General features: G+C 43.9%; 1 protein-coding gene across 1 annotated transcript; it reads left to right on the forward strand.

The window, feature by feature from the left end:
• The first annotated feature begins 397 nt into the window (after nt 1–397).
• LOC135378370 (gamma-soluble NSF attachment protein-like) lies at nt 398–23,444 on the forward strand. The gene is made up of 10 exons (XM_064611403.1): nt 398–488; nt 697–764; nt 989–1,073; nt 3,834–3,851; nt 3,929–4,069; nt 4,589–4,655; nt 4,728–4,798; nt 13,358–13,516; nt 13,623–13,743; nt 22,472–23,444. The coding sequence occupies exons 1-10, from the start codon at nt 430–432 to the stop codon at nt 22,697–22,699; spliced, it is 1,017 nt and encodes a 338-aa protein (XP_064467473.1). The 5' UTR covers nt 398–429; the 3' UTR covers nt 22,700–23,444.
• Nucleotides 23,445–23,750: the final 306 nt, after the last annotated feature.

Consider the following 23,750-nt stretch of genomic DNA (forward strand, 5'->3'; position numbering starts at 1 on the left):
CAGTTCCCCCTCAATTCGGCCCAGGTCGCATATTAACCCCCCCCCCCCCCCCCCGTCCCCCACTCCTTCCTGCTGCCCTCTCTCCATCTGTCCACATCTGTACGTCGCTCATAGCCACAGTTGCTTCGTGGCGCTAACACGGAATTAAAAAAAAAATCTGAGACGAGCGCGTGCGCTAAAATATCCATTGCCGAATTCCGCTATGCAAATCCACGCTATGCAAATCCACGCTATGCAAATTTCGACTACAAATCTGTATTGCTCCACGAAATTCTCATATTCGAAGAGTAATCAAATAAGAAAAGTCGGAACATGAAACTTGTTCTGCTGCAGGGCTGCAGGTGAATGAAAGTGGTGAAAGGCCGGAAACGGAAGACCAGACCAGATATTGGCAAGCAGCCCGAGGAGAGGGCGCCGTTGCAAAAAAACATGTCTGCTGATCGTAAACTTGCGGAGGGATCCGATGCAATAAAGCAGGCAGAGAAATGGTATTATCTAGGCAGTATATTATTACTGTGTGTTTCAGATATGTCGTTCATTCACTTTGCAAGTGCACATCTCTCAGTTTCTGTCAGGGTGCATGGATCATTCATATTCACTGCGTTAGACCACTCATGTTTGCAAGCTGTGGTGACAGCTACCGATATGTTTATGCTATCTGCTTGCTGATGATAACGGATTGTGAACGTATTTCAGTCTGAAAACAGGATTCTTGAAGTGGAAGCCTGACTTTGACAATGCAGCCAGTGAATACTGCAGGGCTGGTACGTTTCGTGTACTGACCATTGAAATCCAATGAAACTTGTGAAAGAAAGTATGCAGCGTAAATTGATGGACTTCTCGTTAACGGAGCGATTCCTGACTCAGCTCTGATGACAGGCTATTGTTGATTTTATTCTGTAGGTCTGTGCAACAGCCCGCGATGCAGCAATCGTGGGCTGTTGCATTGCATACAGTTGATACAGAAAATCGATTTTGTCCTGTGTAGCTACCTGCTTCAAGTCAGCGAAGGCTCTGGAGCAGTGCAAAGATGCTCATCTGAAAGCCACCGATTGCTACTTGAAGGCTGGATCGTATCCTTATCAAGCTTGCTTTCACGTTTGTTTATTTTTCCAGACCTGTCAGTTTTCTATGTATTTCGTTACTATTAGTAGCCACCCCCTTACGGTCAGTGGCTCAAAATATTTATGAACGATGGCTTCAGTTGTACCAAGAGTCATTGCAGTGGTGGCACAAATTGTTAATGTAAAAAAACGTGTGGATTTTTGTGGGCCTGCGACTTGAGGGTCACACTTCCAGTTATGAATTTTTTAGGTCTGCAGTTTGTTTTCTGTCTGCGCTGTTACAAGGTGTTAGATGGAAATTCAAGAAATGGTACAACAGAAAAAGAAAAAGATTATTGGTCTAAAAAGAGTCCTAGTAATACACATAATAAAACTAAGTTCACATAGGGAGGGGTAACCAAATTTCATAATTGCAGCAAAAAACTATTTGGGTGGACACCGGGGTCCCTAATATCACATTGTTATTGAACGTCTGGTGCAGTAAATGTGTACTGTTCGCCATCACTTCTAACTAATCTCCCATTTCCGCGACTATGGCACTGAGAAGTGCCCGGCTGTCGGGCTACGAGGGAAGGCACTGTTGGTCTCATCGAGGGGAGGCTGGGTAGAACGGCACCTAGATACAGAAGGCCTGCCGATTGCCTCCTCTCCCTCCTTTGCTACGTGAACATATACAGGGTGTCCCAGAAAACGTGTCATTGAACTATAATAAAAAAACTACACCGCCTAGAGTCATGCGGTCAACGGCATTTGTTCGTACTGGGTTTTTGCCACCTCCTCGTGTGAATGTCGTGTAACGTAAGTTTATTTATGTAAATTTTTGCGAGCTTAAGTCGGAAATTTGCCTAGTAAAGGTCACTTTTTTGCCCCACCAATGTGAAGGGCGTGTCTAATTTAGTCAAATTAATGATAATTGACAGGGATATTCAGGAGCTATCCCATCGGAAAAAATAGCCGAACATCATGGTCTACGGAGGTCGCACAGAATAGCGCACGATGAATTTTTCAGCGCAATCTTTGTCAGTTCGACGAAAGGAGGTTAGAAACCCAGCCCTCCCCGACATCGCAGAAAAAGATAAAGCAGGCATGGCTTATCACGTCCGACTTTCGCTGGGATAATGCTTTCCCTCTCCCAATTATAGGAACTGTTACTTTTTCTACTATCACTCTGTGGGCTGGCTTCAGAACCTCCTTTCGTCGCACTGAGAGCGATTATGCTCAAAAGTCATTGCGCGCTATGGTCCGGTGCTCCGAAAAGCATGATATTCGGCTATTTTTCCCGATGGGATACTCCGTGAATATCACTGTGAATTATCGGGAATTTGAGTGAATTCGGCACGCTCTTGATATTGGTGGGGTGAAAAAAGTGACCTTTACTTGGCAAATTTCCGAGTTCAGTTCGCAAATATCTACATAATTAAACTTGGAGTACATGACATTCACATTAGGAGGTGGTAAAAACCTAATAAGAACAAATGTTGTTGACCGCATGATTCTAGGTGGCGTAGTTTTTTTATTATAATTCAATGACACGTTTTCTGGGACACCCTGTATAGTCAGAATTTATCTGCTATTGTAGACATGAATCCGTAGACAAAAAGTGCAACACGCTTTCCAGCAAATCAGACATCAGAAAGATATGGGACCGTTTTGAGCTTTATTTTGAGGTTTTCCCACTTAGTACGCGGGGATGTTCCATCACTGCTCACAGACGACGGTGGTTCGTCTCCATGGCTGCGACCGCTGAAAGCTCATTCGTGATTGGCTACCGCCGTTGAAAACACGATCCTGATTGGCTGACTATTAGTTGTTACGTCACGTCGACGAGTAAGCAGGCTTTCTCTATCTAGGTGGTGTTGGCTGGGTGGTGGCAAGGTATTGCGTGTTGCACACATGAGTGCAGACACAAAAAACGAAAACAGGGTGGCAAAATGATTCTGGAGGAGTGTCACAGATGAACCGTGTAATCTTCCTCGCCATCTCAATTTAAAAAAAAATTATTGTGTTCACACTTTTGTATGCAACACTTGTGCCTGTAACCCCGCCCCCCCATCAGTCAGTCAAATATTCCTTGCCCTCCAGTCAGGCACTTATCGGAACCAGGCCATCGAAAACGGGTATTGGTTAGAGGTGAATACGACAACGTGTGAGGCAAGTCTCTAATGTGAGGGTGGGTAATAATTATTTTGATACGTGAGAAGTATTATGATGACAGGAAAGAAATGCCCCGCTTGTACGTTGTTTTGCAATCCTGAAGAATCGTTTGTCGCGTCTGCCGTGATATAACTTGGCGCCGTGACTACACAGGAGCATGTCGCAATTTGAAATACAAGCCGACCCATCATTGAGAAAAATGTGCTCCATGCTTGGGTGCTTGACTGCAAAATCGCACACCCGAGACCATAGATGAAGAGGGCAAGAATGTGTATTGGTGTTTATAACACTAATTTTTCTTCGGATATTTTCTTTATTGTCAGAGCAGCACACCTGCATGTACAGCTTGGGACAAAAGTTTACGGAACACGGCACTGGCATATTGCTTCGTCGGAGCGACCCCCTGCTAGCTATCAGGAGGAGATAGAATAAGAAACGAGTGACCGGCTATTCTATCCATATCTCAATATGTGTGTCCTCTCCTGTTTGCTGCTAGGCCCCCGGCCCTGACACCCAGGCGTTCTGTATACTTTTGTCCCAAGCTGCACTCGCACATATCATGAGAGGACACTAACTGCATACTTGTGTTCAGCATGCCCTTAACATTATCTGCAGCTTCTTTTCAGCTGGAAAGTGAGTATGACCAGCGAGAGAGTATCTCTAGTTTCAGACAACCTGTACTGACCATTATGCTTCTGGTGGTTACAAAGGCAGTGCGAGCAGGCAGCCCTCGTAAGCAGGGACATGGGCGACCTCAAGCAGACATCAAGTCTCGTCGACAGGGCATCTCGGTTCTTTATCGATTCTCGCAGCCCTGACACGGCAGCTCTTGTGCTTGAACGAGGAGCTAAGTGAGTATGGGAGCTGCATGGATGGTTACCAGCAGAGTTACTTGCTGATAATCATCCACACAGCACATGTAGGGACATAGTCTATGAAAAACTCTCTGTAACCAACGAGCTGATTTCTTAGCAAGATGTCACCAAAACAAGTTCCCCGTAACAAGGCAAGTGAACAAACAGGTTTGTAGCAAAAAGACCACCTGCACTAATCCAACCTTTTTTTTTTTTCAAAACGTTTTCTTTTGTTTTACTGCCATTTGCATTCTATGCTATGCTGAGCTCTTGGTCATAGAATTTTGCACAGTCGCAGAAACTATGCTTTGACCACACCATAGTATTGCTCGATGTATCACATGAAGTGTTACATGGGACGCATTTTTCACATTCCCTGAAAAGCAGTAAAAGAACCAATCGCGCTAGTTTTCAAGCTTAAAGGGACAGTGGGGAGCGGTCGAGTGATTTGAGATTACAGTTGTATTGGACTGTAAGTGCCACTTTTGTGTGTTACTAAATAGTGCTTCTTTGCAGGATAATTGAGGCAAAGTTCCCAGAAATAGCTGTCGAATTTTTCACTAGGGCAAGCGAGATTGTTGGGGTAAGCAGTGTTGACTCGGCTGCCTTGTCCACATCACTTGCTAGGCTATAGTATTCTTCACTGGCTGCACAGGTTGAAGACAGGCCACGACAAGCCGCTGACTTCCGAAGTCAAGCAGTGCGGATCCTACTAAAATTGAAAAAGTATGTGTCGTTTCACTCACTAAGCTGTTGTTTAGTTGTTCTTTTTCATCTGTTTGAGTAGCATGGGGGGAGGGGGGGCACATGGAGTGAGAAGGGTTGAGGATTGGGCTAGTTGGTAATGAGACATCTGAACTGAGAGCTCAAGATACACGGACAAAGAGCGGAGAAATAGACAGGACGGGTGCTAACTTCCAACTAAGTTTATTGAAGAAAATGAGCAAAAAAGCAGAAACCCTTCACAGCACATGTGTCACTTTCTGGGCGCACCGGTTCTGAGCACACCGGTTCTGAGGAAGATCAGTTCCTTTTCGGTTAGAGATACAGAAGGTGTGCTAACGCATACATCTTGATGGTTATTTATCTTTTCTGCTTCTATTATTTCCCTTGTTAGTTTAGTCTTGTTTGTTGCGATGATATGGCAATCTCGATAGATAGGTTCACATCCATGAGTGTTACAATGATAAGCCAACCACCCCTCTCTTTTCTTGTTCTTCACATAGTTCTGGTGTTTGTGCAAGCGATCATTAATGCATCGCCCTGTTTGGCCTATATAACATTTTCCACAAGTGAGGGGTAACTTATACACCACTCCTTCATCACAGGGAACAAAGGGATTTCTGTGCTTTGTACTGCATGTGTGCGTAGCCTGGGGACAACTCAATTTACTGAGCTTACTCAGCTTTTCTGGGGCCGAGAAGACAACCCTTGCTCCTGCCCTTTCACCAATCTTTTTTAGGCGGTGCGAGATGTTATGCATCTGTTATGCATCTGGAAAAGCTATCATCGCAACAAACAAGACTAAACTAACAAGGGAAATAATAGAAGCAGAAAAGATAAATAACCCTCAAGGTGTATGCGTTAGCACACCTTCTGTATCTCTAACCGAAGAGGAACTGATCTTCCTCAGAACCGGTGTGCTCAGAACCCGTGCGCCCAGAAAGGGACAATGTGCTGTGAAGGGTTTCTGCTTTTTTGCTCATTTTCTTCAATAAACTTAGTTGGAAGTTAGTGCCCGTCCTGTCTTTTTCTCCGTTCTTTGTACGTGTATCTTGCGCTCTCAGTTCAGATGGCACATGGAGTGGTGTAGACGCAGATCCTCGCCACTCAAGCAGCCAATCAAGTTGATGAAGATTTGCAAGCACTTTATTAGCTGGCTTTGCTGTAAGTGCTTATAGACACTGTCCCTCCAAGAACATTCCAAGTGAAATAGTACTGATGTAACATGAGCAACATCTGTAACGCTGATGAGTTGAGGTTCTACGGTGTGTGAGTGACTAAAGGCTGGTTAATATTGCTGCGTTACACTTGCGCTTACGGCGGTTCATTGCCATGCAAGCGGGAAGATGCTCTCCGCAAGGCCATTTTGCTGGCGCACCGCAAGCCAGTTGAGCCAACTTCAACTCCATGGACACAAGCAACGTAAGCGCAAGTCATCTGCCCAATCGAATCCGAGAAATGCGCATTGCTACGCTAGTGGGTGCGCTGCTTTGAGTTGAAAAGCAGAAGGTTTATTGGAGTAACGCAATGGTTACAACGCAAATATGTGAACAGGGCGACGTGTGCAAAATCGTCAGCTGGTTCTGTGAGGAAAAGAGCATTCCGCTGCATGCAAGCGTAAATGTAGCAATGTGACCAGCCTTAAGGGTCATGATGCACATCTGTAATGCCTTTAGAAATGAGGCAGCATAGACTTCCTTTCCAGGGGGGAAATGTAATCATTCAAACACGCAAAACCTGATAGAAACCAGATGGCACACGAGTTTATTTTGTTAAGAGTATAAATTAGTAAAGAACAGAATTGTGATACATGGGCAATTTCATTTCAATTCAGGAAGGGCTTTACCCTTTGGGTCTTTTATTTTCTTCATTATTTTTTATGGGATAGCCCCACCTGTGGCATGAACATTGGCGTTGGCCCGGCTTTCCGAAATGGTGCGGTTCTGGAGATATAAAATAAAGAGCATAGGTGGAAAGAATGTGGGTTTCGCCCAGATGCATTTTTTTCGCCACTTTGGAGCGCTCTATTTTGGCATCAGTAATGGCCATCGCTTCAACCTTTTTGCTGCATAATGACCATGCCATAGGATATGACACTGCGTGATATACAAGGTGTCCGGTGAGAAAGTGTCATTAAATTTCTAAAAATAGGTTTTACTTCAGAAAATTATGAAACTACTTGGAATACATACACAGAGACTTTTGCCACAGATTGAGGCCGTTTGCATTTGTGTCACGTGTTAATTAAGCTAATTTTGCTAATTGAACTCGAAAATTAGCCAAGCAAAGGTAACATTTTTCTTGATGAATTCTGAAGCCAATGGTCATAGCACACTATTCCAATCGAAATCACAGGTTTTTTCAGGAGATTCTAAAAAAATTGGACAGCCGCAAACCGTCACTTGGCAAGGCGTGCTCGATGAAATTTGAGTTTGCGTAAATGCTGGCTCTGCTTTTATCGAGACAAAGTGGAAACGGCCACACCCGATCGAGGGCATTACGGCGGTAACCGACGTTATCAGTGGTTGGGGACTGACGGCATGCACGTTGATAATTGCATAGGAGGGAAGGTTTTTGGATGGAACGAAAAGTTCCACAAACGTAAATATCAGCAAGCGCACCTCGCACGGGGACGGTTTTGCGGCTGTCAAATTTTTGTACAAATCTTCTGAAAAAACCTGTGATTTCAGTTGGAATAGTGTGCCATGGCCATTGGCCTCTGAATTCATCAAGAAAAACGTTACCTCTGCTTGGCTGATTTTCGAGTTCAATTAGCAAACTTTGCTTAATTAACGCGTGACGCAAATGCAAACGGCCTCAATCTGTGGCAAAAGTCTCTGTGTGTGTATTCCAAGTAGTTTCATAATTTTCTAAAGTAAAACCTATTTTTAGAAATTTAATGACACTTTCTCACCGGACATCCTGTATTTATTGTCTCTGACCAGCGGAACGTTTCGAGCAACAAAACGCAAAAGTGTTGCCTGTTCAAATTTGTGCAATTTTTGTCACCCTGTTTGTGCCGGTCATCTTTATAACATCACAATAAAATACATACAAAACGTTAATGTTCGCTCTTTTTAATGGTACGCTGCACGGGCTCCTGTCTTGCACCGTTCAACGGGAATTGCGCCAGAGTTGACATAGGTATGGAAATTTTGTTAAAGTTCACGAAGCGCATGCTCAAAAAGGCAATTTTTTATTTAAAAAAAAATTGTAATTCATGGTCAATGCTTTGGCTTCATTTTCATATATACAAAAATTTAGCTCTGGTAAGCGCTCTGGAGCTGAGTTACGGCGGTTAGAATCTGCCCCACTCCGCCATGTTCGTTGAAGTGACGTACCGTGTACAGCTTACCGTTTACCCACCTTTGTCTGCGCCACACTCCCGTACAAGCTGACTCTTGAATCACGACACAAGTCCAAGTTTTAAGTGAGGACGTATTCAATTCAGATACATCCCCTCTTGCAAAAAAAGAAAAAAAAAGAAAAGAAAAACAAGGAACAAGACATGACGATGCTATAGGCTCCATTGCAGTACGATGATGTGTTGAGTGACAATTTTTCACCTGCCTTACCACATAAGTGGACTCTCTTCAGCACTTGCTTGACATGATCAAAAATAAGGAACGTGATAGTGCATGATGTGTAAATACTGTAAACGTATTTTTATTCGCGATGTATTAATCTTCGCGATTTTCGCGACCTCTAAAAAATCGCGAAAAATTGTACTCGCGAACACAGCGTGACGTTTATCCCGCGAAAGGAAACTGCCCTGGAATCGCAAAATTAAATACTCGCGAAAATGACTGAATGCACGATTCGAGAGAATTAATACATCGCAGTATATGTTTACAGCACAACAAAAATATGTTTATAATACCTCTTCAAAGCGATGGGCATTGCTATAAACGCGCGCTTCTTTTCAATATTATTTTTACCGAAACACGCTTGCTCATTCGAATTGTAAAACATAAGCCGTGTACTCTGAAGTAATGTATCTCTATTTCGTGACCACAGACGCACAGTGGTACAGCCTGGTGGCACCACCTAAGGTTGTTTTCTTTAGTGCAGTCCCGGTACAATAAAAAGAATTGCCTGTCTGACTGCGCCTTCGAAAAAGACCAGGGTACACATCAAAGGTGACCTTGCCACGAGATTTGAAATATTGAGTGTGAAGTGCAGCGAATCATCCATGGCTGCTAGCATCTATAGTACCAAGCGTGTGTATTGTGCGAGCTATAGTCTCTGACACAATAAGTGCATACTGAAACAGAGTGACTTTGTGAGTGTTTCCTGTTTGAACATGGCTCCATAATGAAGAATGCCTGAGCTATGGGCGGAGACACAAAAACAGACACGACACAACTGCTCATACCGGTTGTGTCGTGTCTGTTTTTGTGTCTTCGCCCATAGCTCAGGCTTTCTTCATTATGGAGTTCCTCCACCAGCTCGTCTGCATCTATGCTATATTATCATTTGGACATGGCTGCACTGAAGATAGGTCTGAGCCAAGCACACGCCAGTGACTGAAGACAATGCGCTGTGCAGGAACTGTTCCAGGTATTTTTGTGACACCATAAGTGACTTACCCAGTGAGCCTCGATCTTCTTCTTCTGCACTTGACACTGAGTATGTCTCTTCCGAGTAAAATCTTCAGCTCGAATTACATTTGTTGAGCAAGAATGTAGTTCGAGCACTTTGGATGAAGTGGCATCGTTCTGGGTATTGAAAGTAACCGAATAATCGCCCGTGCGGCCAGAATCTGGCCTTTTAGACAGCAGTGCACAATCAGAGGTCTTCCTCGCATAAACTATGAATGAAGTCACACACTAATAATCTTCCCTGGATGTGTATGTAAGGCAGATGAAAATTGTGTCACTCGACATGTCAGTGTGCTGCAGTGGAGCCTAACATTGTTATCTTTTGTTCCCTTTATTTTTTTATTTTTTTATTTTTTTGTGGGTGGGGGATGGGTGGGAAGATTTATCTTGATTCAATATGTTCTGATTTGAAACATGGACTTGTGTTGTGATTCAAGCGTCAGCTTGTACGGGAGTGTGTTGCAGACAAAGGTGGGAAAACGGTAAGCGATACGTGGCACATCAGTTCGAGGAACATAGTGGACTGGGGCAGATTCTAACCGCTGTAACTCGGCCCATGAGCGCTTACCAGAGCTAAATTTTATATCAAATAAAGCCAAAGCATTCGTCATGAATCACAAATTTTCTTTTTCAAATAAAAAATGGCTTTTTTGAGCATGTGCTTGATGAACTTTGACAAAATTTTCGTACCTATGTCAACTCTGGCGCAAATTCCCGCTGGAGATGTGCTAGGCAGGAGATGTGCTACATACCATTAAAAAGAGCGAACATTAACGTTTTGTTAGTTTGTATTTTATTACGATGGTACTAGGATGACTGGTACAAACAGGGTGACAAAAACTGCACAAAATTGAACGGGCAACGGTTTTGCATTTTTTAAAGAAATGTTCCGCTGGTCAGAGACGATAAATATCACACAAGGTCATAGCCTGTGGCACGGTAATTACGTAGTAGAAAGATCAAAGCGATGTGAATCCTGTATTCTCTCTACCTACGCTCTTTATTTTATGTCTCACAAACCACACCGTTTCGGAAAGCCGGGCCAACGCCAACGTTCATGCCACAAGGGGGGCTATCTCATAAAAAATAACGAAGAAAATCGAAGACCCAAAGGGTGAGGCCCTGCCTGAATTGAAATGAAATCGCACACATATAACGTCCATCATGGGCGGTAGTAATGTGCACATGATAAACAGTGCCGGGTTGTAAGCGCGCTAAACGAAAACTCGACGTCTCACTTAGCACTTCATAGCCTCGAACCCTTCGTATGCGTAGTACACAGTGATGTCACAAACTTTTTGCGAACCCGAGGTTTGCACGGTTTGATGAACATTCAAATTTCTGTATGGACTTACCAAGGTTCACATACTTCACCTTTCTAATTGAATGTTAGAAATGCTGTTATGATATAGCTTTTATAACTGCCAAAATTGAGTTTGAAATCGAATGTTTAGAACATAAAGCACGCACAGGAAAATTTAGAAGACGTTTATTTGTGCAACGTCGTCGTTGCATCACACGACGACAGCTCGTTAGGTGGTGCCCATAACAGGTATTTTCTAGGCGTTTCCTTTGGCTAGCAAATGCTCGTATTAAGATACTTTGACTTACTAGATAGACTTACAGCATCATACAGGGTGTTTTTTTTTTCTTATTCGTTACAGAATTTTTATTAAAAAAACTAGCAGGGCAAAATAGATATCGTTTTAGCAGGTGGGTTATACGGCCAGGCGAACATCCTATAGGACAGCATTTGCAAACAACTGAACGACTAATTAGCTAAAATTCATTAATTAACTGATTAATTAGATGTTTTCTGGGAAATGCGAGATGGCAGAATTGGACCCAGTCATTATTCAAATCCACCGTCCTTCTTAAATACCCTGTGAAGTGGATGTACTTTGATATATAAAATGTCAAATTTCGCTAAGCAAATGAGCCACAACTAGAACTATGCGCTTTTCGAGCGCAGCAACAACACGGCTTTCATCTTATCTGTATCAGAGAGCGGTCTCAGATTAGCGCCTACTCCAATCAGCTCCATCGCTGCAAAGCACGTGCCCTCTCACCGGGGTTGCCTGTCGCTCTTTCTGTGCTCGAGTACTGCGTAGTTCTGGTTTCGGCTCATTTGCATAGCGAGATTTGGCAATTTATATCTCGAAGTACGTTCGCTTCTCAGGGTGTATAATAAGGACGATGGATTTGAATAATGACTGGCTCCAATTCTGCTATCCCATATTTTCCAGAAAACATGTACATGATTAATAAGTTCATTAATGAATTTTAGTTAATTAGTCGTCCAGCAGTTGCATACGCTGTCCTACAGGATGTCTTCCTGGCCATATAACCCACCTGCTGAAACGGCATCTATTGTTTGGCATTTGGTATTGGCATCATTTGTTCTGCTAGTTTTAAAAAATAAAAATCCTGTAACGAATTTCTAAAAAACATGCTGTATTATATAGACATGACACCAATATGTAGTAACATATCAAGACCTAAAACACATGCTTCCGAATTTGGGAAAGAGACCGATGCACATGTGCAATGCAGTCGAACCACAACAAACGTTTTCGAAGTTCCCGAATGAAAGTTTGAATTTTGCAAACTTTTGCAACTTCGGACCTAGACAAGTTTGTGACATCACTAGTAGTAGTAAGTACTTAACAAAATGCAATGTACTAATATCCTTGGTTGTCCCAACATGGATAGCAACTAAGTGACTACCCTGAGTAGTCACTAGACATAATTAGGCAGTAGTAACTGGTTAGTAGTTACTGCTGACTAGTCACTAGTCATAAATAGTTAATTAGCAACTAGTCAGTAGTCACGACTATGTAATTATCATTGCGTGGCAATTTACTGAATGGATGAAGTGCAGCCTGTCTGTTTTGCTAATGAGTTGCAAATGTCGTTCAGACCATTTCCCCTTGGAGGCATGTTATGTGCACGTACAGCATCCTAGCCTGCACCTAAGAGTGTGTTTTCAATTGCACATAATCATCACTGTTGTTATAAGACATTGAAGGAGCATCAACAGACAACTTATGAAGCAAACGAAAATCTTTGGATCCGATCCTACTTTGGTACCTACAATACTTTTTTTTCATTCAATCAGCTATATGCTCAGCATAGTTTTTGAGTGGCATGGCCGTCAAACAAAAAAAAATATTGCTGGCTGGAAAGGGTTAAAGGAGCATGGAAGAGCTGAAAAAAAAAAAGGAAAAATGTCAAGAGGAGTAGAAATTAGAATTACAAGCCCTGAAATACATATTCGCGCAAGAAGTATGAGTGCAATCCTGGGATGCAAGAGAGCTTTCAATCTTGCGGGCCACAGAAGCTGCTTCCCTGGGCTGCCAGTCTGCGCCATCACCTCATCCGCCCAGTTGTGCCTTCCGCGTGTGCCTTCTTTTTTCTCTTCCTTTCTTTTTGTGGTTGTATTTGGCATCACCTGTCCCGCTTCAGAAGCAGAGCAGTTGGCCCATCACCTTGCTTCCTTCTGCACCAGTATGCTACGCAAGTAGATCAGCTGTGAGCACAACTCCTCAGTTTCCCTCCCTCCCGTATAGGCCGTGGAGCGACCTCGTTAGTCCCTCCCCCATATAAGGGGGTAACATTTCAAAGTTGAGGTGCACGCGGTTTCTTCTGTGGACCCATGCCGGCCTACAAATTACCCCTTATTGCTGCCTTGTAAGTGGACAAACACCGTCATGTGGTTTCTCCAGACTCTACCCCTCCCCTGCACAGAGACAAATTGTCGTAGCATACAAGAGGGCTCTGCTGATCTGACGTCACAAAATGCCAAAAACTGGTAGAGATCGCCTCTGCTACGCGCGCTCTTGTAAACTAAATTTCCACTAAATGCATGCATCCCAAAAGAAATATTTTGCGTGACAGTTCCAAAAAAAGATCTGTTTGAGGTGTCTTCCATGCTCCTTTAAATAAAAGTGCACTTGTGCAGGTGGGATGAAGCCGCAGAAGCCATCTCGGCCCAGCAACAGTTGCTTCTGGAGGGTGAAGATCAAAAGTCTGCTGCTCGCCTCGCTGTCGGGCTGATCCTGGTGCAACTTGCCCGTGATGACCCGGTAGCTGCGAGTCGCGTGTTCAAGAACTCCTCTGCGTATGTACTAACTGTAGTACATATGCTGTCACAGCAATGTGAAAACAAAAATATCTGTATGGGATTTTTTGTGGAATAAGGTACTTATTCGGTGTTCTTTCTACAGCTACATGGAGAGTGAAGAACAGTGCACACTGTCAGAGCTATTGGATGGTTACGACGAAGGGGATCCCGATGCTATAGTACGTGCACTGAACAGGCCGTTTGTTAAACACATGGATACTGAGGTAAGACAATCATTTAAAATTGACGGCTCAGCGAACTTCGTAGTATCAGGTGTTTGCCATCAAAGGTTGCAGTAGTTTTTATGTAGTGAACATGTGTTTTGGTAGTCCGAGGTTGTTTTTGCACATAAGTGCACCTTGAAAGAGTTGGATGGAATATGTGCACAGCAAAGCAACCACAAAGAATGACACTAAATTTGTGTTTACGTGTATGCATATGGGCAATTCTTTGCTGAGTACTGATGCCAGTTTAGCCTTTGACAGAGCTCCCTTTGCATGCCACGAGGAGCATACTTTAACGGGGCAGTGTGCAGTTGGGACACTTACATAGATGTGGTTCATTACATCGTGGACGTATTGTACTGCATGCCAGAATACCGAGGAATTATTCTTCTATGTGTCGTACGTAGCGAGGTACAAGCCCTCGAACACACTCCCGAACAAAGCATAGACATCAGAGATCTCAGAGCTGCGTCCATTCCCATTGGCAGCCGTAAGCACATGACTTCTAATGCGCTGCCTCACTGGTGGCGGCGAGGGCTGTGATGTCAGAGCCGGATGGGCTTTGGTATTCGAGGTGCCCATTTTCTCTGCTTCTATTACACTCTTTGTTGTGAAACTTTCAATGCAGGTTCGCATCGTGCAAATAACCATGTTTATTTGGGATAACGTGTCACAACCCCTTTAAGTTTGATACATTTTGTACTGTAAATTCACATGAATAGAATGAAAACAATTATCAGTCATTATTGCATACAAGTACAGTAAAACCCACGGCTAATGGTATCCCTCGTAAAACGATGGTTTATGATTTTACCGTCAAAATACATGTATACATTGTAATACTTGTATACATTGTTTCTATGGGGAAACGACCGGCATACAGCGATGGAGACCGCGGTTCTGGGTACTTGTATAACGATGTTGGACGCTGTCCTGTGCGCGCAGATAAGATACAGTAGAATATCGATGATACGAATCTCACGGGTCAGCGGAAAAAAATCGTATCCGAAATTCGTATAAAAAAAATGTAACCACAATAAAAATTGAGGCAAGAAAATAGACAGCGACTGTTCATTTTCCAATACTGTCAGTGAACGATGTCGGTGGTAACGCTTTTGTGTCTCTGTGTTTGGCCAATGCTGCTCAAATTCGCGAGATGATTCGAAAGGCCCAGCACGTGCTTTCCACCTGAGAGTCACGCGACAGTGTTCTAAAGCGAGCTTCTCCTAAAGCACGCAGCCATTAGATGAAGCCAACTTGCGGAATGGTGACGTGTAATGTTGCCAGAAGTTGTCCAGATAGGTTCCCTGGTTCGCTCCACGAGTTCTGGTCACTTTTTTCCCAAGGCAGTGCGATGTCACACAGCTTCGCGTTTTTTTTTTTTTGCATCTGTTTCTTTTTCTGTTGCTACACACGGGGTGACGCGCGACGATTTCGGAGACGCGCTATTTAGGTCAACCCTCGTGTAACGATGTACCCCATATAACGATGGAATTCGTGATTACCTTCAATGTCGTTATACGCGGGTTTCACTGGTTTCGCGGGTTTCCTTACACTAAATTACGAGGGCTGCCAGAGAGGGTTGCATGATACTAAAATGACTCTTGAAGATAGGCCAAAAGCCAGGAGACATGTTCATGTATTGATAAACTACACTGAGAAAAAAACAAGACTAAAGGTTGGATGTTTTGATGCCTATACAGGCATCATCATCAGCACACGAACAAAATGCTGTCTGTGTCTTCTCAAGGAACGAAACCAAAACGAGAATCTTTACCGATACAATACGAAAATGACACTTTTTTAAACACGTTATTTTACAGCGGCAGCTGTTAACGGGAAGGTTTCAGGTGATTGCCGTGTCTGTGGCACAAAACTCCCTCGCCTATCCGAACCAATCAGCCAAGAGAGATCTGAGCCAAGAGAGAGCGCATAGTCAGAGAGAGAGAGAGCTGCTCGCATACCATAAATCAATTGAATTATGGCAGCTGAATACAAGGCACCAGCAGTGGGATTCACATAATGCGTGACCCACGTGCTTTCTCAGGTTTGCTTTGGCCATGTGAGGTTCAGCAATCTGCTTAGGAATCACACAATATAATTACACACAGCGGGACACGCAGTGTTTCAGAGGGCTAGTTCCATCTCAAAGCGAACGAGGCGTGAAATCTTTGGTCTCGGATGAACTTGAAAGGATATATATGTTATAGTTACGGGTCAGCCATGAAAAATAAACATTTTCTTTAAATTCTGCGACACGCGGTTCGGGAGCTAGGAGAGGAGGAAGAAAATGCCTGCAGTGATTTTCGTTTATCCAGGAAAAAATTGCAAAGTCTACTGTGGCATCAAAAAGCAGAAAATTCATGACCACATTGTGAGTGATCTACACAACCAATAAGGTTGAGCCTTACACCGCTGCATTGCTTGTTTATAGGGCTATCGAATGGTACTCACCTCATCATTGCATATTACTGGCAACACAGGCTACGCTGGAATTTCCGAACGCTTTACCTCAAAAACCCCACTAAAAATTCGTTGGCGAGTCCATTGACTGCACACAGACAAAAAATGGAAATTCGTATTTTATCGGTATTACCGTGGCAATTTTTTTACAAACCGATGTCATAGAGGGAGAACAAGTGTGGACGCCCATCATGAAATACGCGGAAATTAAACCTTCTGACTGGAGTTCTGAGCTGAACGTTTCGCTGTCAACAAATTGCTCTCTTTTGTGTCATGCTCGCTCTCTGCATCGAAAACATTGTTTCAGACTGCAGATAAATAGTGGACTGCAGAGTAAGCACTGGCACCTGAGAGATGAATACCACATTTTTTCCGCATGTTAATATATATTGCACTTGGGGTTGCACACATGGTCATGTTGATCATGTGCACATGAAGTCACTTTCGACGTATCTTGCATGTCACACTTCTCCCATACAAATGACGAGCGAAGACCTGGAACAGGGCGCACGCAATTCCACTCAGTTTCTTTCGATTGCCTGAACTCTTCCATCGCATTCTGCGGTAAATTAATAAGGCATACCCTTGAGAGCTTTTCCGACAAGACAATGCACAAACTCGGCTGCATTTTGTACGACTTCTGTCGCCGGTGAGCGCAGGCTATGAAGAGTTGCCGAATGCTTAACTACACCTCCAATACTATCCTGTGCGTTCTTTCCATGCCCTGGATCCGAAAGGACAGATTTCTTCAGTGTAGTGTTGCTCTTCATTTCATAAAGCTGAAAGCGATTCTTGAAGTGGGCACTAGCTCCATCGGAGATGTACTGCTCACGACACGGTTGTCTGAAATCCCCTGTCATTAGTTCTGCAGCCCATATTTCATTGATTGCCATCGAAAATGTTGTTCCAATATTGTATTTAAAGGTGGACCATATGCTGCACATGTTTCTTACTCGAAATAAATGATCTTGCAACACCTCGTGATTTGAGATGGGATAAATCACGGGGTGCTGATTTCAGACAACCATGTCGCAAGCAGTACACTATACTGCCATAGATATTCACGTAGATGGGCCCGTGCTGCTATACTTTCTAACACCAGTCAAGGGGCAAAGAGCATGATTTCGCGTGAGCAACAACAGGGATAATGAAAAGCAACCTGTGAGCACGATGCACGAAACCTTGCAAACATGGTGTGCCTTAATCCCATTAGTACCGACCATCTATCTTATCATCACCGCATCAGAGACAAGTCGTATTACTGTGTGTGTGTACAAGGGGATATTGGAGTCTGCACAAACTTCACAGTTTTAACGTACCGAATGTTACGTTACTGCATGTTGGTCTTGAATAAGTAACACATGAGTCTTGCCCCACCCTTTTGAAGCGCAGAGCGCACTGGGGCCCACCGGAAATTCTAGCGACCGTACTGCAGTTGTCAATCCTGTACATACCTGTCGCAATGCAGACCCCAAGTGCAATAAATATGTTAACATGTGAAAGAATGTACTATCACGGGCTCACAGCACATGAGTGCTTGTGCTGAGTTCCATGAACAACGTGGAGGCTACTGCACAATCCACTATTTATCTGTAGTTTGAAACAATGTTTAGGAAGCAGAAGGTGAGGATGACACAAAAGAGAGCAATTTGTTGACAGCAAGACGTTCAGCTCGGAACTCCGGTTGGAGGATTCGATTTCTGCGTCATTCACGGCGGGACGTCCACGTTTCTTCTCCCTCGGTGACGTTGGTTCGTAAAGAAAATGCCACAGTAATGCAGATAAAATACGCATTTCCATTTTTTGTCTGTGTGCAGTCAATGGACTCACCTACAATATATCCAATTTTGGGGCAAATTTTTAGTAGGGTTTTTGAGGTAAAGCGTTCGGAAATTTTCCATTTTCCGAGATGTTGTCTCATTCGAGCCAGCGTAGCCTGTGTTGCCAGCAGTATGCAACGACAAGGTGAGTACCATTCGATAGCCGTATAAACAAGTGCAGTGGTATAAGGCTCAACTTTATCGGTTGTGTAGATTACCCACAATGTGGTCATGAATTCTCTGCTTTTTGATGCTACGGCTCAACTTTGGAATTTTTTCTCTGATAAACGAAAATCACTGCAACATGGAAAATGCAGTGGCCCATACCATGTCTATTGTGGTCACAAAAAAAATCAGTACCCTGCGCCAAAAAACACCGCTGCAAGAGGCCTTCGAACTAGTACGTGACGGCAGTGACCTCTGATAGGCATTTTCTTCCTCCTCTCTTAGCTCCCGAACGAAGTGACGCAGAATTTTTAAAAATCGTTTATTTTTCATGGCTGGCCCGTAACTATAACATATATTTTTTTCAAGTTCATCCGAGACCCAAGATTTCACGCCTTGTTCGATTTGAGATGGAACTAGCCAGAGGTGTGCGAATATTCGGAATTTCGAATAATAATTCGAATAATTCATAATTCGAAGTGCTTTTTGAATCGAATAGTCATACTATTCGAAAAGTATTCGAAAGTTCGAATAATTTTTTGAATATTCGTTCCAAGGCGCGTTCAGGTAAAGCCGGCGGCTGTCACTGGGAGGCCACTGTCACGTGGCCTCCCAGTCTGCCGACCGAAAGAAAAAAGTTGTCTGCGAAACTGACGCTGGCCGCGTATTTGCTTCGCACGTTGTATCGGCGCTAGTCAGTGACAATGTCAGTCAGTCAGGGACAATGGAACGTGACAACACCAGTATGTAGACGGGTCCTCGAAAACGGCAGAGTATTTTGTGGGATTTCTTTGAACAAACATGGTTAGGCGAGGCAAAATGCACGGCCTGCAAGGCAACGTTCAAAACACCGAAAGCAACCATTACGCCTCTGCTCAGTCATCTGAAACGTCATCCTGCTACTTACAGTCGCATGAGGTGAAACTGTCGTTTGTAGACACAATAAAACCCAAAAAGACAGAGACATACCAGAAGTTACTGAGCTCCTAAACATGAAACCAAAACTGAAGGCCACGTATGCTCGTGTGAAGCTGCTGACAAAAAATGGCACTGTTCATTGCATTTATTCGTACTCTATTGTTGAAGAACTTGGGTTTCTGGACCTAATTCGAACTGCTGCACCGGAATACGTCGTTCCGAGCAGAACTACGTTTTCGCGATCTGTCGTCCCAGACGAACAAGAAGTGCAACGGGTCAAGTCCGAGCTACGCAGCTGTTTCACGGGCGGCACTGAGTGCTATTCCATTACAACAGACAGTTGGACTTTGCACAGAGGTGACAGTCTTTTTCAGACAATGTCACTGCCCGCAACTACACTTTGGCTTGCCGACATCTTTGACTTTGCCGTGTGCCGTGCTTTGCGCGATACACGGGCAAAGAGAAAAAAGAAAAGAAAGCTCGAATGGCCACACTTATCGCACGTATGCCTCCTCTTTTCAGTCATGTTCCGCTCAGGTAATCGCTGGGTTATAAACTATTGCTTCTTGGAGCAAATTTTTTTGCCCCTGCTCCTCCAATGGAACATTCAAAGCATGCCCCGATTTTGCCAATAGAACAGTTATTGCCCCTTCCTGGGGCAAAGCTTTGACCCAGCTGTGCCAATGGAATGCGCCAAGAGCGTCAAGAAGATTGTGTTTCACACTGCGCATAAGAGTGGCTCATGCGCAGTTGCGAGTCGAACCGCAGTCCGCCCGCGTATCGCGCGGATGGAGCAGAGGAAGAAGTAGTGTTGCCAGGGAGCTCGCAGTTTCTTGCGTTCACGCAGTGCCTCATATTTACACCACCATGTGGTTCGCCCTGCGTAGTCAGGCACCGCGTATCATGCGCTCTGTTTTCACGGTGTGACATATGTGCCACGTGGGTCGGCCTTAATTGGTAGAATCTATGGGCTCTGACCGGCAATCAGAGGGTGTAGGTTTGAATCCCACTGCTGGTGCCTTTTCATCAGCTGCCATCATTCAATTGAAGTATGCAACTGGGCCTTGTGAGGCCCCAGCCTGCGGTCTGTGTTGTATTTGTCCGTCTACGTTTAATTGCCTGATCCACTACAACGTTAGCATAGATCGGATCGTGCCAGCCGTACGCTTCACGCGTTACACGTTCACAGTACATTGCAGTACGATGTTACCGAGTTTTAGTATACTGTTGGTAACGTTACCGTCAGTTTACCTATCAGAACCAATAGAGAGTTTTAGGAAAACATAGAAGTTTCACGAGAACGTTTCCGAAAACAAGATAACCCAATTGCCTGATTCCTTTGGAGTGGGTGACATCACGTTGCTGATATCTGTTCGACTGGCAACGATAAGGAATTGGAATTGGAGGGGGGTTACGATTTCCTAAATCTCCCTAACAACAGCGTGCTTGACTCAGAATCTTATCTGTTGATTGGGTGTGATAGGCGTGGTACCCTACCGGTCTCCCGGTAGCGGTATACTAAATGTCTCTATTAGGCCCATTTCACGCTACTGTTTTTCTTGTCCGTATGCTTCAAAGATAGAACCGAGAGGCAATCGAGCTCCGTAGATTCCAATGGGTCCGATTTGCCTCAGTGAAAAACACGAAGGGGAAAGACGGGTAGTGTGAAATGGGCCTTAGCGAGTGTTAGTGGACCGCTACCAGTAGGCTACCGGATCTACTGCACCTTATCATCAGATAAGGTTCCGAGTCAAACTCTCTGTCATAGTTTGTCATTGGTTCCGTAGGCACGGTAAGTTAACAGGGACATTATCAGCGGTCTACTAACACTCGCTATAGAGTGTATCCACCTATGTCACGTTGTGACGTGGCATGTGCGTAAGCTCCTCCCACTGGTGGTCACTTTTCGTGGTAGCGGCATTGAAAGATGACAAACTGTGCGATTGTTCAATGCGGCAACCATAGTTTTCGTAAAAGAAAACGTGAGAACGACAATGACAAAGTGTCTTCGGGATAAAAGAAGGGTACGAACACGACCGGATTTCAAAACACCATTCTAGGCTTCGTTTTCGAGTAAACGCTAGATAATCTCAGCAGCTGCGCCGAAAAAGTGACCACCATCACCATGGCGGCCAATCGCGTCCATTTGACACCATGCGAATACACCCTATTAATAGCGACTGTTAGTAGACAGCTGATAACGTCGCCGTTAACTTTCCGCACCTACTGGAACCAATGACAGAGAGCGTGACTCAGAATCTTATCTGCTGATAGGGTGCGGTAGATGCGGTAGCCAACCGGGCTACCGGTAGCGGTCTACTAACACTTGTTATTAGTGAGTGTTAGTAGACCCTGATAACGTGGCTCCCGGAGTACCGTGTCTACCGCACCCAATCAAGTGATGGGATTCTGAGTCAGGAACGCTGTCATTGGTTGCGGTAGGCATGGTAGCTTCCCAGTGACATTATCGATGGTCTACTAACACTTGCTATTAACAGGTTTTAGCATATCAGAAGATGTTCACGATAACGATTCCAAAAACACAATAGGTGGGTCACACTGTTTCTTTGAAGCGGGTGACATCAACGGGATTTGATAACTACCTGTATCGTATATAGCTCTTCGCATTTGCTAAAACTCGCTATGGATAGTACCTGGCGTCTTTAACGTAGACGTATCCAAGACTACCACGGAGCACGTCTACGAGCAAATGGGATTTGTGTTCCCAAACGACGTCACCCATCCGACGACACGGAACGGCACCTGCATAGATTTCGCGATGACTGGACTGAACATGGACTCGGTTCACCACATCAACATCATCAGCAATCCTTTCTCAGACCATAAAGCCACCATAGCTACTGTGTAAATAGAGTAGTGCCGGTATGTCGCGCACGTCTCGTACGCATTTGAGGTGCTTTGTCCTCCCTTCTCACAATGGGGGTTGTATGCTCTGACGTGCAAGAAATAAAGGAACCAGTTTAAAATGTGTCGAAAACTGTGTCTTTAATTACCTTTCTGCAAACATATCACGAGCATTTTGCGAACAAATTTGTAGACCGTTGCTGAAAGTGTTGTAACATTTAGCGGCAATGTCAAACGTTTCGTCAGCAAAAGTCACTAACAGATGCCACTGAAAATCGCAAAACCTTCCGTGATCGTCTGCAAATTTTTTTGTTTGTTGTTCAGTAATGTGCTCGTTTCCTGTTTTCATGACTATTTGTGCTCACTTCATCTTTCCTGCTTCAAATTGGTGATGCATGGAAGTGGCAGTTATGCCTCGTGTTTGAACCAGTATTTTTATTAGTTTGTCTTTGTCACTCTCTATGGGCTTTGACTAGACTCTTCTCTTGTCCCTTTAGTTTGCAAAATTAGCCAGGATCCTACAACAACAACAAATGGCAGCTGCTGCTAAGCAAGAGGAAGAAACATCGAGGAGGAAGAAGACTGAAAGTGTTGCCGTCCCTCAAGTGGAGGCAGGAGAAGGAGAAGGAGCTAACATTCCACCAGAAGATGAAGAGAAGGGTGAAGAAACTGTTGGCGCCGTACACGAGTCCGAAGATGATGAATATGCTGGTGGTCTACTCTAAGTCGTCTGCTTGTATGTTGGCTCTCTAGACAATCTTTTCTGCCCTGTAATGTATGCCTGTTCTCCTCAAACTTTGAGGAGCGTAAAAAAATGAAGTAGGAAAACCTTAGGTGTGATATTCTTCCTTGTCATTTAAATTATTAATTGGAGAAGGTGCTCTGGAATGCGCAATATATATATCTATGTATGTGTATTTCAATTTTTAAATATGAAATGTGCTATAATCCATTTCATTTCATAGTTTTTATGCTATTACAGTAAATGTATCCCAATCAAACGGGAACATGAAAAAGTGATTTTGTCGAAAGTTTTTTCTTTTACAACACTTTCTATCATGCATATTATATCTCCAAAGCACTTTGTGTTTGAACAGGTCATGATTCAGATCAGTTTGTGTGGTTCATTTTTTTACTACAGTGTTTGCTTAACGGTGAAGAATACTAGCAATTGTACTGCAGGATTATATCAGTGCAGTCTATGGTGACAGAGATATCAAACTTTCACCCATTGATGCTGCGCCATACGGCTGGTTGTGATCATCTGCCCTGATCGCATGATTCTTAACATTTTCCCTTACAAGGAGCACGTATGACATGTACAGTGAAAGTACTTACAGCAGCAATACTGTACATATTGGCAAACAGCCTGCCCTAAAGGCGGGCTCGCACGTGTGGTGAGAGTTGGGTTAAATGAATTTTCTCCCCAGCTACAAGGTGAAAACAGGATATACAGTCTTTGCTACACATCGTAAGGATGCCACAGACTTCTCTACTAGGTTATAAACTGCAGTAAACCCTCGCTACACCAAAATCGCTTTATTCAAAGCTTCATGATGTCCTGGAAATGCATGCGTTTCAAACAGGATAACTTGGAGTGTACAGCCAGCCAACTCGGCTGAGGGTAAAGGGTGTGCCGGCAAACAGCCCCATACACTATATATATATATAAAAAAAAGAAAAAAAACACACACAAGAAGTTCTTTACATAACACGCTTTGTGTTGAATGATTCAGTTGTCGCTTCTTGTGGAGAGAGTGGGCCGTACTCCTTTTG

The sequence above is a fragment of the Ornithodoros turicata genome, chromosome 1, assembly GCF_037126465.1.
Source record: "Ornithodoros turicata isolate Travis chromosome 1, ASM3712646v1, whole genome shotgun sequence".
NCBI classification, from domain to species: Eukaryota; Metazoa; Arthropoda; class Arachnida; order Ixodida; family Argasidae; genus Ornithodoros; species Ornithodoros turicata.

Coding starts and splice junctions, on each gene's coding strand:
- LOC135378370 (XM_064611403.1), top strand. CDS start 430: ATGTCTGCTGATCGTAAACTTGCGGAGGGATCCGATGCAATAAAGCAG. Junction 765..988: donor CAGTGAATACTGCAGGGCTG/GTACGTTTCGTG, acceptor TGTCCTGTGTAG/CTACCTGCTTCAAGTCAGCG. Junction 13,744..22,471: donor TTAAACACATGGATACTGAG/GTAAGACAATCA, acceptor TTGTCCCTTTAG/TTTGCAAAATTAGCCAGGAT.